At 38.6% G+C, this 24,531-nt stretch overlaps 1 protein-coding gene across 1 annotated transcript in view; it reads right to left on the bottom strand.

Annotated features, from left to right (window-relative positions):
- LOC107592321 (transient receptor potential cation channel subfamily M member 3-like) overlaps window positions 1–24,531 on the bottom strand; it is a 107,716-nt gene that overhangs the window by 15,724 nt on the left and 67,461 nt on the right. The window contains exons 9-17 of the mRNA XM_016281802.1: window positions 14,092–14,164; window positions 11,370–11,470; window positions 10,973–11,107; window positions 10,097–10,147; window positions 7,541–7,681; window positions 5,940–5,969; window positions 5,124–5,416; window positions 4,518–4,746; window positions 2,570–2,737 (exon numbers count right to left, since the gene is read on the bottom strand). Of these exons, the coding sequence (XP_016137288.1) occupies window positions 2,570–2,737; window positions 4,518–4,746; window positions 5,124–5,416; window positions 5,940–5,969; window positions 7,541–7,681; window positions 10,097–10,147; window positions 10,973–11,107; window positions 11,370–11,470; window positions 14,092–14,164 (1,221 nt within the window). The remainder of the gene's footprint in view (window positions 1–2,569; window positions 2,738–4,517; window positions 4,747–5,123; window positions 5,417–5,939; window positions 5,970–7,540; window positions 7,682–10,096; window positions 10,148–10,972; window positions 11,108–11,369; window positions 11,471–14,091; window positions 14,165–24,531) is intronic.

The raw sequence follows: 24,531 nt of genomic DNA, 5'->3' as shown, positions 1-24,531 counted from the left end.
TCGGTATGGAGTTGGACTCGGTCGAACAGACAGCAAGCCTCACGCAGGAACGTGCTCAGTCGGTGTTGAACTGCTTGAATACATTCAAGAGCAGGATGGCGGTCCCACTGAAACAGTTTCAGAGGCTCCTGGGGCATATGGCAGCTACGGTGGCAGTCACGCCGCTGGGGCTGCTCCATATGAGACCGCTGCAGCACTGGCTCCATGGCCGAGTCCCGAGGTGAGCATGGCAATGCGGCACTTTCCGGGTCCAAGTTACACCGGCCTGCCGCCAAACCTTCACCCGTGGTCAGACCTTGCGTTTCTCCGGGCAGGAGTGCCCCTAGAGCAGGTCTCCAGGCATGCTGTGGTTTGCACGGATGCCTCAACCACCGGCTGGGGGCCACGTACAACGGGCTTGCAGTGTCAGGGGTTTGGATGGGGCTCCAACTGCACTGGCAACTGCCTCGAGTTGCTGGCAGTGCACCTTGCCCTGAGCCATCTCAAAGGGCGCTTACGAGGCAAGCATGTACTAGTCCGCATGGACAACACAGCGACCGTTGCGTACATCAACCGACAAGGTGGTCTGCGCTTCCGTCGCATGTCGCAACTCGCCCACCACCTCCTCCTCTGGAGTCAGAAGCATCTGAGGTCGCTTCGTGCTGTTCACATTCTCGAGCTGCGCTCCCGGGAGAATGGCGACTCCATCCCCAGACGGTCCAGCTGACCAAAACAGAGGGTTACGGTATGTAACCCTCGTTCCCTGAAGGAGGGAACAGAGACGTCACGTCCCGTCGCCACAGCTCCTGGACCACCGCTGAGCGGCCGGGTCACCGGCTCGGCTCCTCAGCGAAAACCTGAATATGCGCTGCATCTGCTGTCTACTTATACTCACGCTGTGATCAGCGGCAGCTGGATGCAATAATCGCATGCCAATGTGCATTGGCTCGTTTAGTTTACACTCGAAGTAGATTGGTCTCTCTAAGCGAGATCCCAATTCGTCGGTCATCCGACGTGACATCTCCATTCCCTCCTTCAGGGAACGAGGGTTATATACATAACCGAGACGTTCTTCTATGGCATCGCTTGAAGAACCTTTTGAAGCACCTTTATTTTTAAGAGTGTATAGCACCAGTCTATACTCTGATATACTCCTCATCTTGATCATCTGGGCCATCCACATTTCGCTCTGTGTTGTTTAGACAGTGTACAGAACAGCCTTCATTTCTAAAAAAAACAACAGACTGGTATAGAAAGATGTTTTTGTGTTTGGCTATTTTTAAAATCAAAATTTGCCTCCGAAGTGTACAGTGATAGTGACAAGAAATCCAAGTGTATTCAGTAGTCCACAACTGAAAAAGACACTGTACTGCCATTTAAACACTTCATTAAGCAACACAATCATTTTAGACAGTGCTAATAAGAAAAGTTGTTCCATTACCAAATTAGTACATAGAAGAATCTCTTAAGGAATATTTAACAAGTTTTTTTTAGTAGATGGAGTAACGGCTACTGAAAACAGGGATTTTCAATCACAATTAAAATTAATATTTTATCTGAAAAAGAAACCATTTCAAACAATAGCAACATTTTACAATATAACGGTTTTTGATTGTACCATGATACATTAAATGCTACAGTGGTGAACAAAGTCTTAAGAGTTTCCAGACTTTTGAATGGTAGTATAATTGTTCAGTGTAACTTCTTTGTTAGCAAACACAGCTCATTTGGGCTGATAAGCTAAACACAGCAGTATGGTTATTTCAACAAAATAACAAAATTATGGATCCGTAATTTTTTTTTGATAATTTCAAGATACAGGGTAAAAAATTAAGGCTAATTTGTACACTAATCAAAACCGTAAGAAATTGCTTTGAAGTAGTTGCTGTCCCCACCCCCCATATTTTTTGGGCTATTTAAGTGGTCCGCCACCTGAAACAGTTCAAGAGCCACTGCTTTAGATCAACACTTGATAGTTCACAATGGAAGATTGAACAACAATATTCGTGCAGTTTTGTGTGAAAGTAAGAAGGCACTTCTGGTTCAACTTAAAAGTGAAGGTTGTCGCCATGGAAATGTCAGATCAAGGCTGCTAACATAATGCAAAACAAGCCTTCAACATGCACAATGGTGTCGTATATGTGAGAATGATAATAACACAGGCAGCATTCAGTCACAGTACCGTACTTCAGACGAGACCCTCGCTAAAAGAAAAGAAACAGAGAGGAGACAAGGACAGAGGCAGACGGAGACACGCTACAACTCCACAACCACGCGTCTTTGCTTTGACAACGAGGAACAAAAAAAAGGGCGAAGTGGGACAAGGGTGTAGGGTGGGGAGGTCAGAAAAACGGCAGGGTTGGTACGGATCTCTAAGAAGAGGAACCACGGACTCGAGGAACAAAAACAAAATAAAATATTTGCGAGGCCAAATTGGGGGCAGGACTTTCACAGAGCAGAGCAGGCAGATGTGCCTAAGTGTGTGTATGTGTGGACGTGGTACGTGTGTGTTAGTCTACAAGCTACGAAACGAGCCAAAGGTGGATGCTCTCACCACGGAGTTGTACTGCGTCTCACAGTAAGATCTTACTGTGAACTCCATGTCCTCCTCCTCTTTCTCCTTAGCTTGTTTCTCAGGTTCATCCACATCCTTCTCCTGCAGGTAGGTGTCTTGATCCTGTGGCATATACGACATCTCGTCCTTATTTTTCAACTCAAGACTCAATATGGAGGGGGGCAGTAGCAGGCCTAAGATAACCTGGCGGAAAAAACAAACAAACAAACAAACAAACAGAGTTTAGGAGAAAAATCCACTGTTACTTTTCATTATTTAGAAGTCAGTAGACCAGTTCCTGCAGTCACAGAATGCTTGTGATGATGAAATACCGGTCTCTGTCTTTCTTGCTATGGTAGCACCTGTGAGATATGAAACACCAATATCACCACTGAGGTCTGAACCAAACGCAGAAATAAACCATGCAGAAAGGGAGAGAAACTCGAGGAGAAGCCCTGCACAGCTTGTTTTTTTATATACAGTGTACTGTATGTCTGACAATGTGTCTAAAAGTTACAGCTTTGACTGTTCATCTTTGGGGTCGGCTGTATTTATTTGATCAAACATACAGTAAAAACAGTAATATTGCAGGACATTAAAACTATTTAAAATAACTGTTTTCTATTTTATGTTTTAAAATGTAATTTATTCCTGTGAGGCAAACCCTGAATTTTCAGCAGCCATTATTCCAGTCTTCAGTGTTGAGTGACCCATCAGAAATAATTCTGTGCTGATTTGGTGCTCAAGAAACATTTCTTATTATTATCACAGTTGAAAGCATTTGATCGGGTGCTGCGACAGGAACAACACTGTAGTTTCTTCTCAACAGGAATTGGATGGTTTCAGAGAAATTTGAAGGACTAGTCTAAGGTGTCAATTTTGTCCTTTCACATCCTGAAGTAGCAGTATGCCAACTGTCCTTTTCTAAAGTCCGAAGAATGATATGGTTCCACTAGTCCACTATTTTGGGGTCTATATTCCTTGCTTAAAGGGATAGTTCACCCAAAAATGGAAATTATCCCAAGATTTACTTACCCTCAAGCCATCCTAGGTGTATATGACTTTCTTCTTTCAAACGAATAGAATCAGAGTTATATTAAAAATGACCTGGCTCTTCCAAGCTTTATAATGGCAGTGAATGGGTGTCAAGATTTTGAAGCAAAATAAAGTGCATGGGGGTTAATAAAGGCCTTCTGAAGTGAATCGATGCATTTGTGTAAGAATAATATCCATATTTAAAACTTTACAAACCGTAATCTCTAGCTCTAAGTTCTAGCAAAATGCTCTTTATTTTGCTTCAAAATCTTGACCACTATTCACTGCCATTATAAAGCTTGGAATAGCCAGGACATTTTCATATAACTCTGATTGTATCTGTCTGAAAGAAGGCAGTCATATACACCTAGGATGGCTTGAGGGTGAGTAAATCATGGGGTAATTTTCATCTTTGGGTGAACTATCCCTTTAACTTTGGAACCTGCAGTGACAGCAGCAACATTGTATATGCCACTATTTCCCATTTTTATGCTGTTTTCTGTAATGTGTCCAGAATTGGATACCGCCTTCATTAAAAAAATATATTTTTCCATATCTTTGTGAATTTAATTTCTTTACATAGCCAACCAGAATAATTTGTACATCTCCTGACAACAAATGTTCCTGTCATTGTGGCGTCTCTCGAGCAAGAACGATAATTAGACTAGAGATTAAGAAATCTATTGCTGAAACAGCAGTTGCTGGCCTAATGTTGATGAGGACATGGTAAATACAACACAAATTACTGATTCAGCTATGCAAAGACTCACTTTGGCACGCAATTTCACCACATACTGTATATGCCAAATATACATGTTGAATATATATCATATATTATATAACAAAAAATATGAACCCAGAGTAAGCCCTCTGCAATAACTGATATTACTGTATGTAATACAGCTATCAATGAGACTATGGTCTTAGCCATCTTTCTCCCAAATCTGACCTTTAGGCCAGAGTTCTTGCGCATACGCAGACGTCCCATCCACATGTCGGTGAGAAGCATCTGGCTACACGTGTGGGCGATGAAGTCCCTGTGCTTGGCAGCCACTGCCAGCTGCAGACAGGTGGCATTACTCCAGTTCTTCAGCTCGTAGGTTAACAGCTTCATGGCCATCTGTTCATCCTGCTTATATGACTGATCGAGCAGCTCAACAGCCAGCTGACCAAACTCCCTGATGGATAAAAAAAGAAGAGAGAAAAAAATCTGTGCCACAGACACATTTATATGCACACACAAACACACAAGACCATCGCTACACAAAAACAACAGCTTGTTTTAGGTATGCAAACAGGATAAGCAAGTATTAAATACCATTACTAAGAGGAAAGTGTGCACATTAGACTTTTATGAGTTTTAGAGGAGTCTTTGTGGTCATTCACTGTGCCTTTGATGGGATGCCAGTTTGGCACGTAACAGATGGTCTCCCCAAACTTCCCCACCCAAGAGTCGTATACTCAACAGCAATGGGAACAGGACATGCAGATGAAATCCTCATTCAAATGCTCATCCTTGAGGTAACTAGGTCATAACACATCTTTACATTCATACCTTGAGTTTTGATTGAGTTCCTGCGAAATGTCATCTACCATGTCATTCTCTGAAGCTTCGTGGGCCATTGCCTTACAGAGCTTACAGGCCACCAGCGCTTTAGCCATGGCCTCCTCGCCATGCTGCCAAAAGAACAGGGCCATCTTCTGGCGTTTCATCAGCACTGCCCAAACCATCAGCTCATGAAATGGGAAAGGGAAGTAATTGATTTCTGGGTCATCCAGGTCAATGTCTACTTCCTCCTCTCGCTTCCTTGTGGTCTTCTGACGTCCTCGCCTAATGGGCATGTCATCCTATATGATAGAGATTTTTTTTTAAATCATATTTTTTCTTTATAATAATAAAAATAATAACAAAAATAATAATACCCATCATTGAGAATATAAATAATAGGTACTTTGTTGTCCTGGTTTACTCTTTTCATTTTAATATGTATATAATATTAACCAGCAATATTTATTAATTAAATGTAACAACAACATTATTATTATTATTTATTTATTATAAATATAATTAATATTAAAATGGCAAAATACGACAATAAATTACTTATAATTTATATCCTGAATCTGGTAATTAATAGTAAGAGGACCAGTAAACACAAAAGTAAGATAATTGTAGGTAATTATAGTATTTGAATTGTTTTCATAAAAACCTCTGAACATGCAATACAAGGAGCATTTTCATTGTGAACCTTCATTACTTGAATCCAAACCTCCATATCAAATAAGCGCTTAAAGAAAGCGTTTCAAGGAAACTCAGTGGGGATTTTATTGGAAAGCATTGGGATACATGAAATTAAGAAATAAATCTCACCTCCATTCCAAGCAGCTTCAGGGCTTTTGGCTACAACACACACAAAAATAAAAACACACACAGGAAAAAAATAACAAGACATGTTAGATTTGATTTATGCATTTTCCAAATCGTTTCACCATCCTTCTGGTACACATGTAAAAACATGGCATGTTTAATGAGTAGATAGAATTCTTTATGCTATGCAATGATACATTTAGAGCATCTCTCTGGTGGCACCGCAGATGTCTGATCTATTTAAAGCTTGTATGGTGGCATATGTAGAACAATGTATGTGCATATGTGCATGTGAGATAAAATGTACTCACAATATTGAAGTGTATGAATAGAGTCATAAATACACACTCTCAGACACTCATCATGTACTAGTAATCTACTATTAAAGATAAAACGCTCCTGTGAAATTGGCATGATGGAGCAGCAATGTTTAATGTCCTGACACCCTCTGAAATCTGTGTCAGAGGGTCGAGATTTGTGACTTAGATGCATGAGCCTTCAGAGGTGTTAAAAATGTGTGAGAAAAATAGATATCATCTAGGTGTCAGTGGCTTGAGTTGAGAATTTGTCTTGGGTCCTCTTTACTCTACAGCTGAAGAGCCGCTATATGGAAATTTGCTCTGCACTGAGTATCTAGTTTGTGTTAGTTCCATGTGCCATCTCTCTGTGGCAGCTCTGATGGGAAATACTTTTTTCCCGGGTGGGTCATGCTGATAGATTAAAAAAATAAAAATAAAAACTGCGCAAAACACTTTACAAACTTCCTTTGGAAAAAAATTTCCATTTATGGGAAACTGAGGGAATAATCTTGTGTTTGAAAGCAAGTATAACATTTTTATTGTGTTATTTAGAAGTGAATATATTCATCACCCAGCTCCAAAGACGTTTTAATAGCACATTAAAATAATAATAATAATACAGATTTTCATAATATTAATAATATTTTGAGAATCTCTTAATAGGCCTTTTATGAGAATACAATCATAAAAGAAAAGAATAAAGAAACATTAGAAAAGTAAGTCAAAAGTTAAACAATATGACCACTTTATTCTCTTACCACTCCAAAATCATTCTTAAAATGTTACGACTATATTCTAGTAACATGACTATTCTAGTCATTCTATGCTGATTTGGTGCTCAAAAAAAATTTCTTATTATTATCAAGGTTGAAAACAGAGGTACTACTTAATTTGTTTTTTTCTACTTTACATTTTTTAAGAAAATAAATTGAAAAAGAATAGCATTTATTTGAAATAGAACATTTTTGGTATGTAAGACTCTACTGTTACTTTAAATGCATCCTTGCTGAATAAATATTTTCTAACAAAACAAAACAAAACAAAAAACAGAATGTTGTTAATGTGTCTCAGTTCAGCAGGGGTCCTGAACTCTGGACCTCGAGATCTACTTTCCTGCAGAGCTTAGCTCCAACCTGGATTAAACACACCACAGGAAAGTGGATCTCGAGGTCCAGAGACCTGTAGAGCATGGTGCTAACATGACGTCTTTTTTCTTGTAATGTTTCAAATTCATTTCAAATTCATTTTTGAAATCTTAGTATGATGCCCTTTTAGAGCTACATGCCATTTTTTTCAATAACATACTCTTTTGGGTCCAAAAAGGTTGTGATATAGGGTCCGAAATCTCTTCCTGGTGTAATTGCAGCGATAGGCTCCACCCATGAGGTATTCAATTACCAATCCGATGTCAATCAGGCTGATGCGGTAGTCAGGGGGCAGGTTACCCTGAAGACAAAAAATTTACTCATGGCAACACTGAACCTGTGCCAACAGTTATGGCTATGAAAATACGAACAAACCGTAAGGTCAGCAATCAACCACACGCTCAACTACATACACACCCATACACTCTCACTCCACAAACACACTGACTTATTGCTAGAAGGAATCAAGTTAATTAAAGAAGATTGTCTGATTCACCTTGAGGTAGATCCAACTGAACCCTGGATATTCTTGCTTGGAAAGAACACACAAGGTCAGTGAGACAGAATCATATTAAAGGGACAGACATCCCACTGAGACCAAGCAAGTCTAGAATCAGGGTTTGGTGCTCCCACTAAGTCAAATAATGAGAAAGAAACAAATTGCCTATCACAGCTATGCTGATGATACCCAGATTTACTTAGCCTTATCTCCAAATGACTACAGCCCCATTGACTCCCTCTGCCAATGCATTGATGAAATTAACAGTTGGATGTAGCAGAACTTTCTTCAGTTAAACAAGGAGAAAACTGAAGTCATTGCATTTGGAAACAAAGATGAAGTTCTCAAATGGAATGCATACCTTGACTCTAGGGGTCTAACAACTAAAAATCAAGTCAGGAATCTTGGTGTGATTCTGGAGACAGATCTTAGTTTCAGTAGTCATGTCAAAGCAGTAACTAAATCAGCATACTATCATCTAAGAAACATTGCAAGAATTAGATGTTTTGTTTCCAGTCAAGACTTGGAGAAACTTGTTCATGCCTTTATCACCAGCAGGGTGGACTATTGTAATGGTCTTCTCACCGTCCTTCACAAGAAGACAATTAGACAGCTGCAGCTCATCCAGAACGCTGCTGCCAGGATTCTGACTAGAACCAGAAAATCTGAGCATATCACACCAGTCCTCAGGTCCTTACACTGGCTTACAGTTATATTTAGGATTGATTTTAAAGTACTTTTACTCTTTTATAAATCATTCAATGGCCTTAGGACCTAAATACATAGCAGATACAGTATGTTCACTGAATATAAACCTAACAGACCACTCAGATCATTAGGATCGAGTCAGTTAGAAATACCAAGGGTTCACACAAAACAAGGGGAGTTCGCTTTTAGTTATTATGCCACCCGCAGTTGGAATCAGCTTCCAGAAGAGATCAGATGTGCTAAAACATTAGTCACATTTAAATGCTGACTCAAAACTCATCTGTTTAGCTGTGCATTTATTGAATGAGCACTGTGCAATGTCCAAACTGATTGCACTATATTTTATGTATAATCATTTTATATTCTTAACTGTTTTAAATTTATTTGAAACCTCTTAAATCAATTTTTAAATCATTTTCAAAGTTTTTAAATTCCTTGTTTTATTGTTGTGATTTCTTAAAATTATTATTTTCTTTTCTTTTATGTAAAGCACTTTGAATTACCATTGTGTATGAAATGTGCTATATAAATAAACTTGCCTTGCCTTGCCTATATTGAACTGACCGTGAAAACAATGAGCCTCTCTACAAAAACAAAAACAATAGAGAGTCAGTCCGTAGGAAAGAGAAAGTGAGTGAAAATGAGAGAATGGATCCAATAATGGGCAGGACAAAGAAAGAGCAGGGGGAAGTGATAAGGAACGATGCCTCAGTTGCTAATTTAATGATTCGACTTTAATGATTCGGCCAAATCCCTTTTAGCAAAATTACATCCCACATCCTGCCTTCACACTATGATAACTAGACTCTGCTCTGGTTCTGTAATTACCAACGCAGAGCCACCATGGATCCTCTAAGCTGGGTTAATTACTTCTACCTCAGCAAATGCCATAAAATGCTTCAACTGGCTGATCGGAATCACAGGTGATGCTGCATTTCATTTGTGCAAGACATTTGTACTAGAGTAAGTTGATGTGACATCCATTTTAACATCATGTTAATCTCCAGGGACACAGAGAAGGTTTGTGCATTCAAATTGCACCTCACGGTGTATCTGCATTGAGTCTTTTAAAAGTAGAAATGGCAGTTTATACACAAATGTCACTACAAGAAGACTGCGAAAATCCCTAGAGTGCAAAAAGAAGGCAACCATGTGCCCCATTATGTCTTGAAAATGCACTTAGGAATAGTAATTAAGAAAAAAGAACTATACACAAGTGACCTGAGAAGCAACAAACCCATTGTTCTGACTGTTTTATAGTTTGAAAATCACTGAAACAAGTAGGAGAAGACACAGACAGAAAAAAGCCACTAATTGGCCAAATCTCTCTGTCAGGCTAAGAAGCAGGAAAGACACCTTTGCTATATATGCAACAGAAATCTAAGACTAATCTACCACTTTCACTCACACTCTGAAATCCACTCACACACATGCATACACACACACACACACACACACACACACACACACACACACACACACTCAGCTGCATGCACAGTGAAGTCTTACCTTTTTCACATCTCTGACAAGGTGGTACAAGGTATTGGATGGACCATGCCTCTATTTGAGACAAACAGAAACAAATATAACCTTTAACAATCAATTACATCAAACCACAAATAATAATTTAAAAACAAACAAGAACATGTGTGGTTGTTCCCTCAAAGGGATTGTGCACCCAAAAACATGAGGGTGAGGTAATGATGCCACAAATTTAATTTCTGGGTCAACTATCCTTTTATAAGCTAAATCGACCTGATATCACCTTTAAATTTTACTCTCCAAGTAATTTAATGTTACAAGCCATATTTTTGGTCTTAAAACTAGTTAATTAAAAATGTACCTCATGTAGCATATTGTGGGATTGACAAAAAAATTGTCAAAGAAAACACATAGTTCTCTGAATGTGGATTTTCAGAATTCTTTGATCAATAATTGTTTTCTTCTTTTTCTAGTAAAGTGAAGTGACATGTGACAATTAGTGCTCTGCATTTAACCCATCCAAAGTGCACACACACACAGCAGTGAACATACACACAGTGAACACACACCCGAAGCAGTGGGCAGCCATTTATGCTGCGGCGCCCGGGGAGCAGTTGGGGGCTCGGTGCCTTGCTCAAGGGCCCCTCAGTCGTGGTATTGAAGGTGGGAGAGAGCGCTGTACATTCACTCCCCCCACCTACAATCCCTGCCGGTACGAGACTCAAACCCACAACCTTTTGGGTTATGAGTCCGACTCTCTTACCATTAGGCCACGACTTCCCCGTAGAACGGTAGTGTAAGTATGGGGAAACAGACATACAGTACAGTGAGACCCAAAAGTCTGAGACCACATTGAAAAACCAGGATTCAAAATCTCATTTAAATCTGACATAGCTACATTACCGTATTATAGAGCTCTTCAAGTCTGGACAGTGTCAGGAAGCGGTGCATGCTCACTCCATTCTCAATCAACAGCTTCACAAAGTCCACTCTGTCCAACACCAGTGCATCCAGCATTGACTGTTCTAGAGAGCCCACCTAACCACACATAAACAAAGCTTACAGGTCCAGAAGACACACTACCAGCACACAATAAAACAGACATACAGGTACACGGCAATGAATCGATTTCATGAATTTTAATCTGGTTGAAATGCAGCCTGACATCATTAGCATCTACCATGTTTAATTAGAGTCAGAGTTGCACAGAAGTGCTTCTCGTCCCCTCTGCAATCAATAAAGCATCTCTGTATCTATATCTAAATGAATTACAGAGGTGGAGTGAGTGGATAGTGCCTACAGGCCACTGCTGTCCATAAATGAAGATCTGGCTTCGAGCGATGTCAACTCTGTTCCAGGCCAAAGCCAGGCTCAGTTGATCTGGAGCTGATGCATTGGCCCCTGGACAGCCAAGCAAAAGGGCACATAATTAAGGTTAGTTCACTTGCTTTAACAAAATCATCTTAAAAAGCCCTGGGGAATATGTTAACGAGAACATATACAATGATGGATGCAGTGTGTAGCTAAATGCCTATTAAACATTACTAATTTTACAGTCTGATGTCTTTAAAATCATTGGCATGTTTAAACACCCTCAACTCCCATTGATTTACAAGTGCTTCGCACAGTGGATAATTCTAAGGAATCCCTGGCTCTCACATCATTACAATGCATAGCGTTATGCCTGTTTAAAAAGCTAATTCTAGAGATAAATCACAGAGGAAAGGACTCTGCAGTGTCTCTGGCACTTTGCTCCGCTCCTGCTTCGTGCTAATAAACCTTCCCCCTGAGCAGAAGGACATTTTTCTTTACTTATTCTGGTCTGGTGTTTCTACATTTACTTTTATGAGGGTAATCTTTCCATACACAGTCTATTAAATAGACACCTCTGTGGCTTGTTTAGGTGTCGCCATGTATTAAACCATATTTGCATAATCTCAGTTAAGTGCTCGAAAATATCCTGACCGACTCCATTTATGGGACATGGAGGTCTGTAATACTTGGAAATGGCCATGTGGGGCACCTAGTGCTATTGTAGTTCATGATGTATTGAGTTACTGTATTGATGCCAGATGAAACAAGTCCTCAGCAACGGTAAGGCGCTGTATCAGCAGAGTCACATAATTATGTATAATTAAGTCTCTGAAGATGAGCTTTAATTGCTGTTTTTTTGTTGCTTTAACTCCAGCAGAGGTTAGCTTTATGTTCTCGCTTTAATTTCACACTACATCATAATAAATCCTGACACTTTCTGTATTTGTTCAGACATTCACAAGTGTGTTCAATGAAAAAAATGTGTAACCCCTTTTGCATGGCTAAGACAGAACTACTGATAAAAGCGTGATATAAAATTGCATGTTTTCAGTCATTAGCACATCATACACTCTCTAAATCAGCAAACAAATGATTCACTTAGCTTGCTATAGAGACATTTAAGATAACAAGCATTTTAAAAAACATGTAAGCGTTAGTGATGTAACTATGGCCTAAATTGGAATCTTAAAGAAAACTTGAAAACACTGAGAAAAAAATAAAATAAAATAATATATATATATAAAATATGTAATATTCATTAGGTTAACATATAATGGGGTTCTCCTTCAGAACACGGAAACTGTCACTGACTTCAGTGGAGTTAACTGCTTGTGAAAACTCAAAAATGCAACATATTTTTTGTTCTTTGACTATATACCAAATTATATACATCCCTTATACATTCATTAAGGGAAAAGAAGAGAGCTGGGAACTGCATGAGTAAATCTTTCTTTAGATGCGCTGCACAGTAATATGAATTATGCAAGAGCCATGCAGCTGGCTTTCAGAGCAACACATGGAGCTCTTGAAGCAAAGGCTTCACTGGAATCCCATCTTTTGATATGGGATAGTGGGTCTTTAGAAGCATAGCCAGTAGAGCTTGCACTTTACTCACTCCTTTCAGTGTTAAATGTAATGTTAACCTGACAAATGCAGGCACTAAAAAGTTGGTGGGTGGTAAAATGGAAGTTAGTGTGTGATCAGAAAAATCTCTGTTCTGGGATGCATTCGACTTATGGGAGATACAGTGGGTACGGAAAGTATTCAGACCCCCTTAGATTTTTCACTCTTTGTTATATTGCAGCCATTTGCTAAAATCATTTAAGTTAATTTTTTTTCCTCATTAATGTACACACAGCACCCCATATTGACAGAAAAACACAGAATTGTTGACATTTTTGCAAATTTATTAAAAAAGAAAAACTGAAATATCACATGGTCCTAAGTATTCAGACCCTTTGCTCAGTATTTAGTAGAAGCACCCTTTTGATCTAATACAGCCATGAGTCTTTTTGGGAAAGAGGCAACAAGTTTTTCACACCTGGATTTGGGGAGCCTCTGCCATTCCTCCTTGCAGATCCTCTCCAGGTCTGTCAGGTTGGATGGTAAACGTTAGTGGACAGCCATTTTTAGGTCTCTCCAGAGATGCAGTAAGATGGGGAATGGTACTCATAGTTTTAGGTATGTTTTGAAAGACAGAACCTGGAGGAAACTCATGACTTGGAAACTGTTTGAGATGTTCGAGAGAGCCCTCATCATTATTTTACAACCAGGAACCACTACTTAAACCAGGGGTCTTCAAACATTTTCAGGCCATTGATCACATGTTGGATAGAGAGATAGAGCAGGCACCCTGTTATATACTGTAAACATTCTACAACAATTATTTCAATTTATTTATATAAAAAAAAATCATAAATAAAATGATAAAAAAAAAACAAAAATAAAGACAACATTAAACTGACATCATATTTTCATTTTTTTATTCAATATCAATATCAGTGTAGTTATGTACTTGAAAGAATATAGGGGAGACAATAGAACATTTATCTAAACTTCATGAATTGTAGCTTTGGTTGAAAATGATACTGCATTTTAATTTGTTTGTTTATTAATCTGATTAAAATTAAATTATATATGAGTGAATCCCCTGCTGTACCACTGCAGACCTCTTAGATACATATGAGTATCCACAAATGTACAAATACCTTTCAGAAGAGCTGTTAGAATGGCCAGATCAATGTCCTGGTGTCCCTCTGATCCCATCCGAAATACTGTTATCTGAGGAAGGGAGATATTGCATTATTGCTGGCATCACATGAACATCACAACTGTTTGAGTATGATAGCATGATAAAGGCAAATCCAATCATAGTGATAACTGCTTTGCGTCTTGGCAATAGCAAAGAGAAATGACAAGAATAGAGCTAGAGGGATTTACGGAAATGCGCTGCAAGCACCGACATAACTGTAATTGCAGTTCCGTAATCACTGCAACGTTGCATATGAAGGGCACCTTGCAGCACCATGCAACGTGTGTATTCTGAATTCCATTAATCTTCGCCTGTCATTTGAACAATCCACTTTTCTTTCAGTAGCCATTTTCCATCTGTGTCTGGTATGGACTAATGAACTTATGTGTGGAAGTGGGAGGATTGGTTCAGCCTAATGTCAATGATGTTTTCATTTTCATCCCCTCAAGCCACCATGAAATTATGGCACATTTAGGGTGAGTGCGCGAGCTTGAGAGGTGGAGGTGGAATAAAGAATTGGAGCACTTCAGCGAGCTTAAATAATGGAACATAAAATCCTTCAAAATGTCTTATAGTTCAGAAATGATGCATAACGTAATGGTTCTATGCTTAGGTCTTATGTGGTGAGTTTCTGTGTGCCCTATGACATCTTTTTGCTGTTGAATTTGGAGAATAAATGGAATGTAATCATATCGAACAAGCACTTTATCTCCTTTACAAAGAGTATGGCGATGGACAATTACTGAAGTGACAGTTATTGATGACCCTGTGACTATTGAGGTGAGGTGACCCAACTCTCTCTCTGTGTGTGTGTGTGTGTGTGTGTGTGTTTGAGGCATGAGAGATATTGACCTTTAAAATACGTATGTCCCTATACAGTATGCCGATTTAACCCCTATTGTTTATCCTATGAGAGAACAAATATTATGATATCAATGTATTGATTTTCTTTTATTATTTATAATAATATTAATACTTTTTATAATAAATGAAATACAGTTTCATTTTGCATGTGTATAAACTCCAAACAATCAACCTTAGTTCAGCAAATTAATAAATACATAAATACAAATAAAATAAACAAAATAAAATCAATAAAAAAATTAATACATTCTGTCATCATTTACTCCCCCTCAAGTCGTTCCAAACCTCAATGAATATCTGCTGAACATAGAAGATATTTTGAACAACGTTGGTAACCAAACATTTGATGGTCCCCATTGACTTCCATAGTATAGAAACAAATACTATAGAAATCAGTGGGGACCAGCCTGTGTGAAAAAAATTCATACAGGCCTGGAACAACTTGATAGTGAGTAAATAACGATGTGTACCCACTATCATGTCTATCCAAACCTGTATGACATTCTTTCTCCTGTGGAACACAAAATGAAATATCCTGATAAATGTTTCAACAGTTTTATAACTGTTCCAAAGCAACACTGGACCCCACTGACCTCTATTTTGTGGATTTAAAATCAAAAATCAAGATAAAAAGAAGGTTTGAAATGACATGAGGTTCAATAAATCATGACAGAATTTACTGCTTTGGATGAACTATGCTTTTACATTCAACACACAATACTCAAACTCAGCAGGAGTGAGAATCAGACACTGTTAGCTCTTTTCAAAATTTAATATCCATATTGAGTACACAGCTGACCTATGGGACATGTCTGTGCTATATGAGCCTGTAGTAGCTGAATAGAACAGGTCAATAAAGGATATTTAAATAATGTCCATATGCCTCAGAGGACGTTTTAACAACTAAAGCACCCATTCGCTACTGAATCGTTTTAACACAGGTTATGCCTCTACTAATATTAAGCAATATTTGAAAGAAAATGTAATCTTATTTTATTTTGCAGACATCAGAGAGAGCTTGAAATGCACCTTGGCCAGGCTGTCATGTCCACATGCTTCAAATCAACCTCCATCATCTGAGTGCCAAAATGACTTTTGCCCCACTGCATTTAATCCAGTTACTGTGTGATTCTAGTGTTTTAAGAGACTGCATGGGCACCGCAAACATTAAGACTCCCTTTCCATAATGGACCTCCAAGCACACACCTGCAGGCACAACTGCTTCATGGATGATGGCATTGCATTTGTCATCCTTATTGCACTTTGTTACCTAGACAACAGAATCTCATAAGTCAAACTGCTGATATTTACTTCATCTCGGCATTGATCACAGTCTTTCCCCAGACCCTAACAAACTTGCTGCAGTTAGACTAAGCAAATAACTCTGTCCTCCTAGACCTCAGGAGCAACAGCCTTGAGGCGGTAAAGATCCACAATCATTCGTAATACCATATACCAGCAATCATTAAGTCTGCATACAACGCCCCTGTTGAGGGGCTCATTAGCATCATTAATGGCGAGTCAGCCTAGGGAAGAGGTGAGAAAGCTTGCAACCTGGTACTAGAACAACAACCTCTCTATTAATGCTAGAAAAAAAAGAGATGATTGTTTACTTCAGATGGTCCCGAGCAGTTCATTACTCGCAACACATCAACAATGGAGATAACAGGCAGCCTTAGTTTAATGGGTGTTCGCATCACCAACAAATTGTCATTGGCTCTGAACGCCTCTTCTTTGTTGAAAACACAATGGCACCTCAACATCCTAATGGGGTGTTCACAATGACAACTGTAAGAGGCAGTGGATGGCATCTTTAATCCCATTGGTAGTCACCATGTCGCATCACTGCTGATTTGCATACATTCGCAGTCGATCATGTCACGTTGTCGGAAAGCTCTGCCAACCACAGTGTAAATTTCAGTAAAATGTGCCCATAACACAATAAATATTGATTGGATATTGCTCTTACATGGGCTGGAATGAACTGTGAAACTGCAGAGCATTTTTATCATTTGTTAAATGACACAATATGTGATTAAAATGGATGCTAACGCTTCTCACAATCAACTGAAAAGCTTTGTCTGATGTAAACCTCAATTAGTGATGAAATTCTCAGATATGTCCTTTTCAAAAATATTCACAGTGATCTAAGTCAATGCGTAAATGAAACAACGTTAAGTTCAAGCTAGAATACACTTCTTTTAAAATCTGAACAGATTTTCAGACACTAGGCACCATACACTTGCAGACTTTGTAAACGACAACAGAAAAACTGGCCATCATTCACTAAAGCGAGGAACTGTCAATTCTGCTCTACTACATGTGTCCTTTCCTGAAGGAACTGTGTTTCTTTTTTCTCCACTGCCATGAAATGTGCTAAAAAATTATTACTTTGATAGCAACTTACCTTTGATAGTCTGATGCTAAAAAAAAAGTCTGTGCTTAAAATATTTTCTGCCAAATATGCCCAAAATCTTCAGACTGGCTCTGATTTAGGCAACTAGCATCAACTGCAAATAGTATATTCCTTTCTTAAAACAGTGTTCAGCATGGGAATGAGACTTTTTTTTTTTTTAAGATTTGGAATGTGTGTGTGTGTGTGTGTGTATGCATGCAACATTTGCTAAGGTTGGACTGGTTCAGAAATATTTTAAGGTGGGGGTTAACGAAAACTTTCAACTGAAGAAGAATGAAAATGATTCATTCAGATTTAGGCAACTAGCATCAACTGCAAATAGTATATTCCTTTCTTAAAACAGTGTTCAGCATGGGAATGAGACTTTTTTTTTTTTAAGATTTGGAATGTGTGTGTGTGTGTGTGTGTATGCATGCAACATTTGCTAAGGTTGGACTGGTTCAGAAATATTTTAAGGTGGGGGTTAACGAAAACTTTCAACTGAAGAAGAATGAAAATGATTCATTCACTTTAAGGAATATGAAAAGAATATTGTTTTTAATACAACTATACTTATTGACATTACATTTATTGGCAGCAATGTCACATAATCACATTACCAAAGAAAATAATATCAACATGTCCCTCAGTTTGCAAACACTAAGGCAAATGCGTTAATGGCACTTACTGTACAGCTTAATATGTTCTTGTCAAATGGAGGTTTTAAAACAGAACTGTGTGGGTCTTATATAAATTATTCAGTGATTTTATCTATGTACACGTTTTTCCTTGAGTTGAAAGTATTTTCTGTGGTATCAACAACAACATTCTGTCTATAGATCTATATTATGTTCCAGAATATTCCTTTAAGAGAGTCAGGTCTGCAACTCCCCATCCTTATTCCTTACCAGCCTCTAGGTTCGTCAAAGAGAGCATACTGACCTGCTGCATAAGTGTCTGTTATGTCAAATCGCCTCAGTCAGAACCCCCCCCCCTGCAGTGAGTAGTGAAAATAGCCATCCATCTCACAGGCTTGTCTTCCTGCTGTTAAAGGTTATCTCTACATTGAGAGGTATGAAATTATGGCCAGCAGGAGCTTATGGAAAAAAGCTAAGGAGAGATTCTGTTATACACTATATTTAAATTTACAGAGATTAGAGAGCTGTTATTAGGGGCACAAATAAAAGCACAAAAAAGGGAGTCTTTTCCCATGTGGTGCCAAACCTTCCTGGAAATGTTCAGGGCACAGTTCAAGACTTAACTAAACCATATCAGTCAAAACATCTGCAAGGAATAGTTTTTAATTCAAATCAAATTGAATTATGATTCATCTGTGTAAACTTGATCGAAGCGGTGAATTTGAATGCTAAAGTCAAGATGGTGTGTACAGTAGGCTAAGTCTGTATCTAACGCTCACTGGAGAGCTGGCAAATGCTGTTCTCGCTGTACAGTGGATTGCTTCATGCATCAGTGACCCAGGCACATTAGCAACCATTCATCTTCATTTATCGGGTGAAATTTCCTTCCTCACTCTCCCTCCACTCCACCAGCCCAGCGCTTTCACATCATCTTAGATTCTACTGCAGTGCTCTACTCTGTTCCTCACATCTACCAGGGGTTTGTGTCTCCTCTGTCTGTCAGCTGTCCATCCACTTGTACATCCATATAGTCACTGACCCATTCGACATGTGGCTGAATGTGACTCCATCTTTCCATCCATCAACATCAGCTGAGCAATATGTCAGCCCATGAAACATCACTCCATTTCCTTTCAAACTGTGAAAAATAATGACTGTTGCCAAGCAAGTTTCCTCTAACGCTCCCTTCATGGGTCATAAGTCCCGCCCCTGATGATGATTATTGGTTATTGCCATGGGATGCTAAAACCAAACAGAAAAGGAAACCAATGAAAGGCTTACTTGCAGCTGATTATTGCCCGGTCCTCTGGAATACTTGGTTCTGATTGGTCAATCGTTCCACTCAGCGGTTTGATATTCCCTACTGTGGCATCACACTTAAAGGGATAGTTCACCCAAAAATGAAAATTCTGTCATGAATTAGGGAGAACGGGGTGTAGGGTTGCCAACCATCCTGTATTAGCCGGGACGTCCCGTAGTTTGGGCCTAATTGATTTGTCCCGTACGTGACTTCCCTTGTCCCGTTTTTTGACTGCTACGCTGATCTAACCAACCATATAGTCACTGACCCATTCGACATGTGGCTGAATGTGACTCCATCTTTCCATCCATCAACATCAGCTGAGCAATATGTCAGCCCATGAAACATCACTCCATTTCCTTTCAAACTGTGAAAAATAATGACTGTTGCCAAGCAAGTTTCCTCTAACGCTCCCTTCATGGGTCATAAGTCCCGCCCCCGATTCACATTATTGGTTATTGCCATGGGATGCTAAAACCAAACAGAAAAGGAAACCAATGAAAGGCTTACTTGCAGCTGATTATTGCCCGGTCCTCTGGAATACTTGGTTCTGATTGGTCAATCGTTCCACTCAGCGGTTTGATATTCCCTACTGTGGCATCACACTTAAAGGGATAGTTCACCCAAAAATGAAAATTCTGTCATGAATTAGGGAGAACGGGGTGTAGGGTTGCCAACCATCCTGTATTAGCCGGGACGTCCCGTAGTTTGGGCCTAATTGATTTGTCCCGTACGTGACTTCCCTTGTCCCGTTTTTTGACTGCTACGCTGATCTAACCACTGACTGATACAACAGCAGCGTTGCTGATCACTTGAGAATGATCACTGATACCTGTCATCATCCAATCACAGCCCCCCTCACGCAGTATACATTAAGTAAATCAGAAATCGTGAACATAACCAGGGCCACATTAACCATTCGGCTAGGCGGGGCTGAAGCATGAGTTAGTCACTAAAATCCACAGCTAGTTTATTTTACTAAAGCTGATGATGGAGTGGGAGTTGTGGAACCGCAAATGGACCGGACACATGGAGCAGATAAAAACACAGCGTCATCATCCCCACAGATTTTAGGTTAGTTTGATTATTAACTTTATATATGTACCTATAGTGCTTTTTTTGTTTGAACAAACTCTATAGGGCTAGTATATTCGCTTATGGGTTGAGAAATTTATTTTGCGCGTCACGATGTAAGCTTTTCATTTAAACACATTTTAAGCATTTTGGTTTAAAAACTAATTTAACTGTTCAGGGACATTAAGCAGTGTGACAGAATTCATTTTGGCAAATGCGCGCGTTAAGACGGTTTCTGATACTTGCTCGTACAGCGCCTGACTAAACCAAGTTATTTTTCGCGCCTTGTGTTTAAACGGTCGAATACTCATAGCTATGTGTCAAAATGCCTGTCTCCTCGTCAACACAGTTATTTGCGTCTTAAATGAACGTCAATAGTTAATGGGAGTTGTGGAACCGCAAATGGACCGGACACATGGAGCAGATAAAAACACAGCGTCATCATCCCCACAGATTTTAGGTTAGTTTGATTATTAACTTTATATATGTACCTATAGTGCTTTTTTTGTTTGAACAAACTCTATAGGGCTAGTATATTCGCTTATGGGTTGAGAAATTTATTTTGCGCGTCACGATGTAAGCTTTTCATTTAAACACATTTTAAGCATTTTGGTTTAAAAACTAATTTAACTGTTCAGGGACATTAAGCAGTGTGACAGAATTCATTGTGGCAAATGCGCGCGTTAAGACGGTTTCTGATACTTGCTCGTACAGCGCCTGACTAAACCAAGTTATTTTTCGCGCCTTGTGTTTAAACGGTCGAATACTCATAGCTATGTGTCAAAATGCCTGTCTCCTCGTCAACACAGTTATTTGCGTCTTAAATGAACGTCAATAGTTAAAGATAAAGCATGTGCACTAGTTGGCTATTATGCGATCCTGGCATTATATGAGATTTTAAAGGGATAATCACCCAAAAATGTAAATACTGTCATAATTTACTCAGTTTCAAGTTGTTCTGAACCTGTATGAATTTCGTTGTTCTCCTCAACATAAAAGAAGATATTTTGAAGAATATTCGTAACCACCAGAAAGTTTCTGGTCCCTGTTGACTCCAATAGTGTTTTTTCTCTCTCTCTCCATACTATGGATGTCATATGGGGGCACAGACACTGTTTGGTTACCAGTAGGCTATTGTTCCAAATACATACGTTTGCATTCAACAGCAGAATGAAACTCATTCAGGTTTAGAACAACAACAATATAACTTTAATTTTTGGGTGAACTATTCCTCCAAAGCAGCCTAATATAGCTGCTCTTGCCATTTGTGTCAATAATGTAAATTAAACATTAGAAAGAAAATCACTGTAAAATTCATTTATATTTGTAAAATAATGTATATTGAATTTATACAGTGAAGACTATTCAGTCTATTTCTAGTCTATTTATTTTATACAATATATTTCTTATTCAGTGCTTTAAGTGTTTGTAGGTCAATTTCTTTGTTCTATTGTAATTCATGACTGTTTACTTGTCTTCAGTAAGTTTGTTTTTACATAGGCTAGTATTTTTTTTTTGGGATATTGGAATTGGTAACAAGAATTATGAAACTTTGATTGGATAAAAATCCTATGTTAAGCTATATCATTATTGTGACGGGGGGCCCTGCAGTAAGTCATAGCCCCGGGGCCCATTAAGGTCTTAATGCGGCCCTGAACATAACTGTTCGAGGAAGGCTGTGCAATCCTCTGCCGGCTCGTCGCTCCCGCCTCACAGGAAGCGGCGCTTGCACAAATGCCAATTCCGTCCGTGTTTTCACTTCAGTAAATCAGTTTTGGTGAATACAAACAACGTGATTATTTTTCATGAGTCCAACATCCCGCCGCGCAAGAGACATGATCAGTAAGGGAAGTCGTCTTTCACTATTGTAATGTTGTTAAATAAAGACAAACATTTTATATTTAAGTAACTAATAGCATAAATCTTAACCTTGGACCTTTTTCTTGAAACACAAAATGACCAATAAAAAGGTGTCAAGCACCAAAAGCAGCCCATATTAAATCTATAAGCTGTCTTTAATAGAAAAATACGCATTTTCGTGCATATTACAGTGGGTACGGAAAGTATTCAGACCCCCTTAAATTTTTCACTCTTTGTTATATTGCAGCCATTTGCTAAAATCATTTAAGTTATTTTTTTTTCCTCATTAATGTACACACAGCACCCCATATTGACAGAAAAACACAGAATTGTTGACATTTTTGCAGATTTATTAAAAAAGAAAAACTGAAATATCACATGGTCCTAAATATTCAGACCCTTTGCTCAGTATTTAGTAGAAGCACCCTTTTGATCGAATACAGCCATGAGTCTTTTTGGGAAAGACGCAACAAGTTTTTCAAGCAGCCCATATTAAATCTATAAGCTGTCTTTAATAGAAAAATACGCATTTTCGTGCATATTACAGTGGGTACGGAAAGTATTCAGACCCCCTTAAATTTTTCACTCTTTGTTATATTGCAGCCATTTGCTAAAATCATTTAAGTTATTTTTTTTTCCTCATTAATGTACACACAGCACCCCATATTGACAGAAAAACACAGAATTGTTGACATTTTTGCAGATTTATTAAAAAAGAAAAACTGAAATATCACATGGTCCTAAGTATTCTTTACACATTCTTTTCTATTGCTGTGACACTCATATATTTAACTCAGGTGCTGTCCATTTCTTCTGATCATCCTTGAGATGGTTCTACACCTTCATTTGAATCCAGCTGTGTTTGATTATACTGATTGGACTTGATTAGGAAAGCCACACACCTGTCTATATAAGACCTTACAGCTCACATACAGTGTGTGTGTGTGTACACAGTCACGCACCCCCCACAAACCAGTCCACCAGGACCACAAAACCAGCCGTAAGTCGCTGGGGTATATTTGTAACAATAGCCAAAAACACATTGTATGGGTCAAAATGATTGATTTTTCTTTTATGCCAAAAATCATTAGGATATTAATTAAAGATCATGTTCCATTAAGATATTTTGTACATTTCCTACTGTAAATATATTAAAACTTAATTTTTGATTAGTACTATGCATTGCTAAGAACTTTATTTGGACATCTTTAAAGGCGATTTTCTCAATATTTAGATTTTTTTGCACCCTCAGATTCCAGATTTTCAAATAGCTGTATCTCGACCAAATATTGTCCTATCCTAACAAACCATACATCAATGGAATGCTTATTTATTCAGCTTTCATATGATTTATAAATCTCAATTTCGAAAAATTGACCCATATGACTGGTTCTGTGGACCAGGGTCACAAATGTAACAAGATGCACGAGTCCTTGAACATAAAAAAATCACTTTGAACAGCAAAAGATTGATTTTTGAACTTAAATGTATAGTTACCAATTATTCCATGGGCCTCTCTCCATCACAGGGTGAGTAAAATTGATAACTCTTCATATATTTGAGGTCACAGCACCAATGTTGTTTAAGAAGGGGTGGCTCAACTTCCCCACAGGCTCAAATCACCCCGCTCTCCCCTACTCACCCTCATGCTGTTCCAAACCTGTAAGACCTTCGTTCATCTTCGGAACATAAATTAAGATTTTTATGAAATCCGAGAGCTTTCTGACCCTGCATAGACAGCGAGGGAACTACCACGTTCAAGGCCCAGAAACGCAGTAAGGACATCATTAAAAAAGTCCATGTGTCAACCGTAATTTTATGAAGCAACGAGAATACTTTTGCGTCATGGTACTCTAGTGAATGGCGGCAGAGACTGGCAGGGAAGAGGAGAATTGGTGAATAAAGTTGTTATTTTAGTTTCCTTTATGCACAAAAAGTATTCCCATTAACATTTTATCAAGGAAAAGAAATTATTCAAATCAATGTCTCATTTCCACGTACTTATTTATTTAGTGAGTGATTATCTAATCCTTTTGACAAATTAAACCATTTCTGAGTAATAAAAGACCCTTACATATTAGGCTGGGATGGGAGAACATATTTTGACATTGAAAAACATTTTTACACACCTCAGCAAGAGCTAAAATTATGTTTCCTAGAAGAGGCAATTGCTTTGGTCAAAAAACGCAAGGAAGATGCTCAAGGAAAACAGAATGAGAGCAATCAATAGACAGAAAGGCTGTCAGTCGGATTAACTGAACCATC

This window comes from Sinocyclocheilus grahami, unplaced genomic scaffold, assembly GCF_001515645.1.
Source record: "Sinocyclocheilus grahami isolate Dianchi unplaced genomic scaffold, SAMN03320097.WGS_v1.1 scaffold152.1, whole genome shotgun sequence".
Classification (NCBI taxonomy): domain Eukaryota; kingdom Metazoa; phylum Chordata; class Actinopteri; order Cypriniformes; family Cyprinidae; genus Sinocyclocheilus; species Sinocyclocheilus grahami.
The sequence above is the reverse complement of the archived record's forward strand: the minus strand, read 5'-3'. Positions and strand labels throughout refer to the sequence as shown.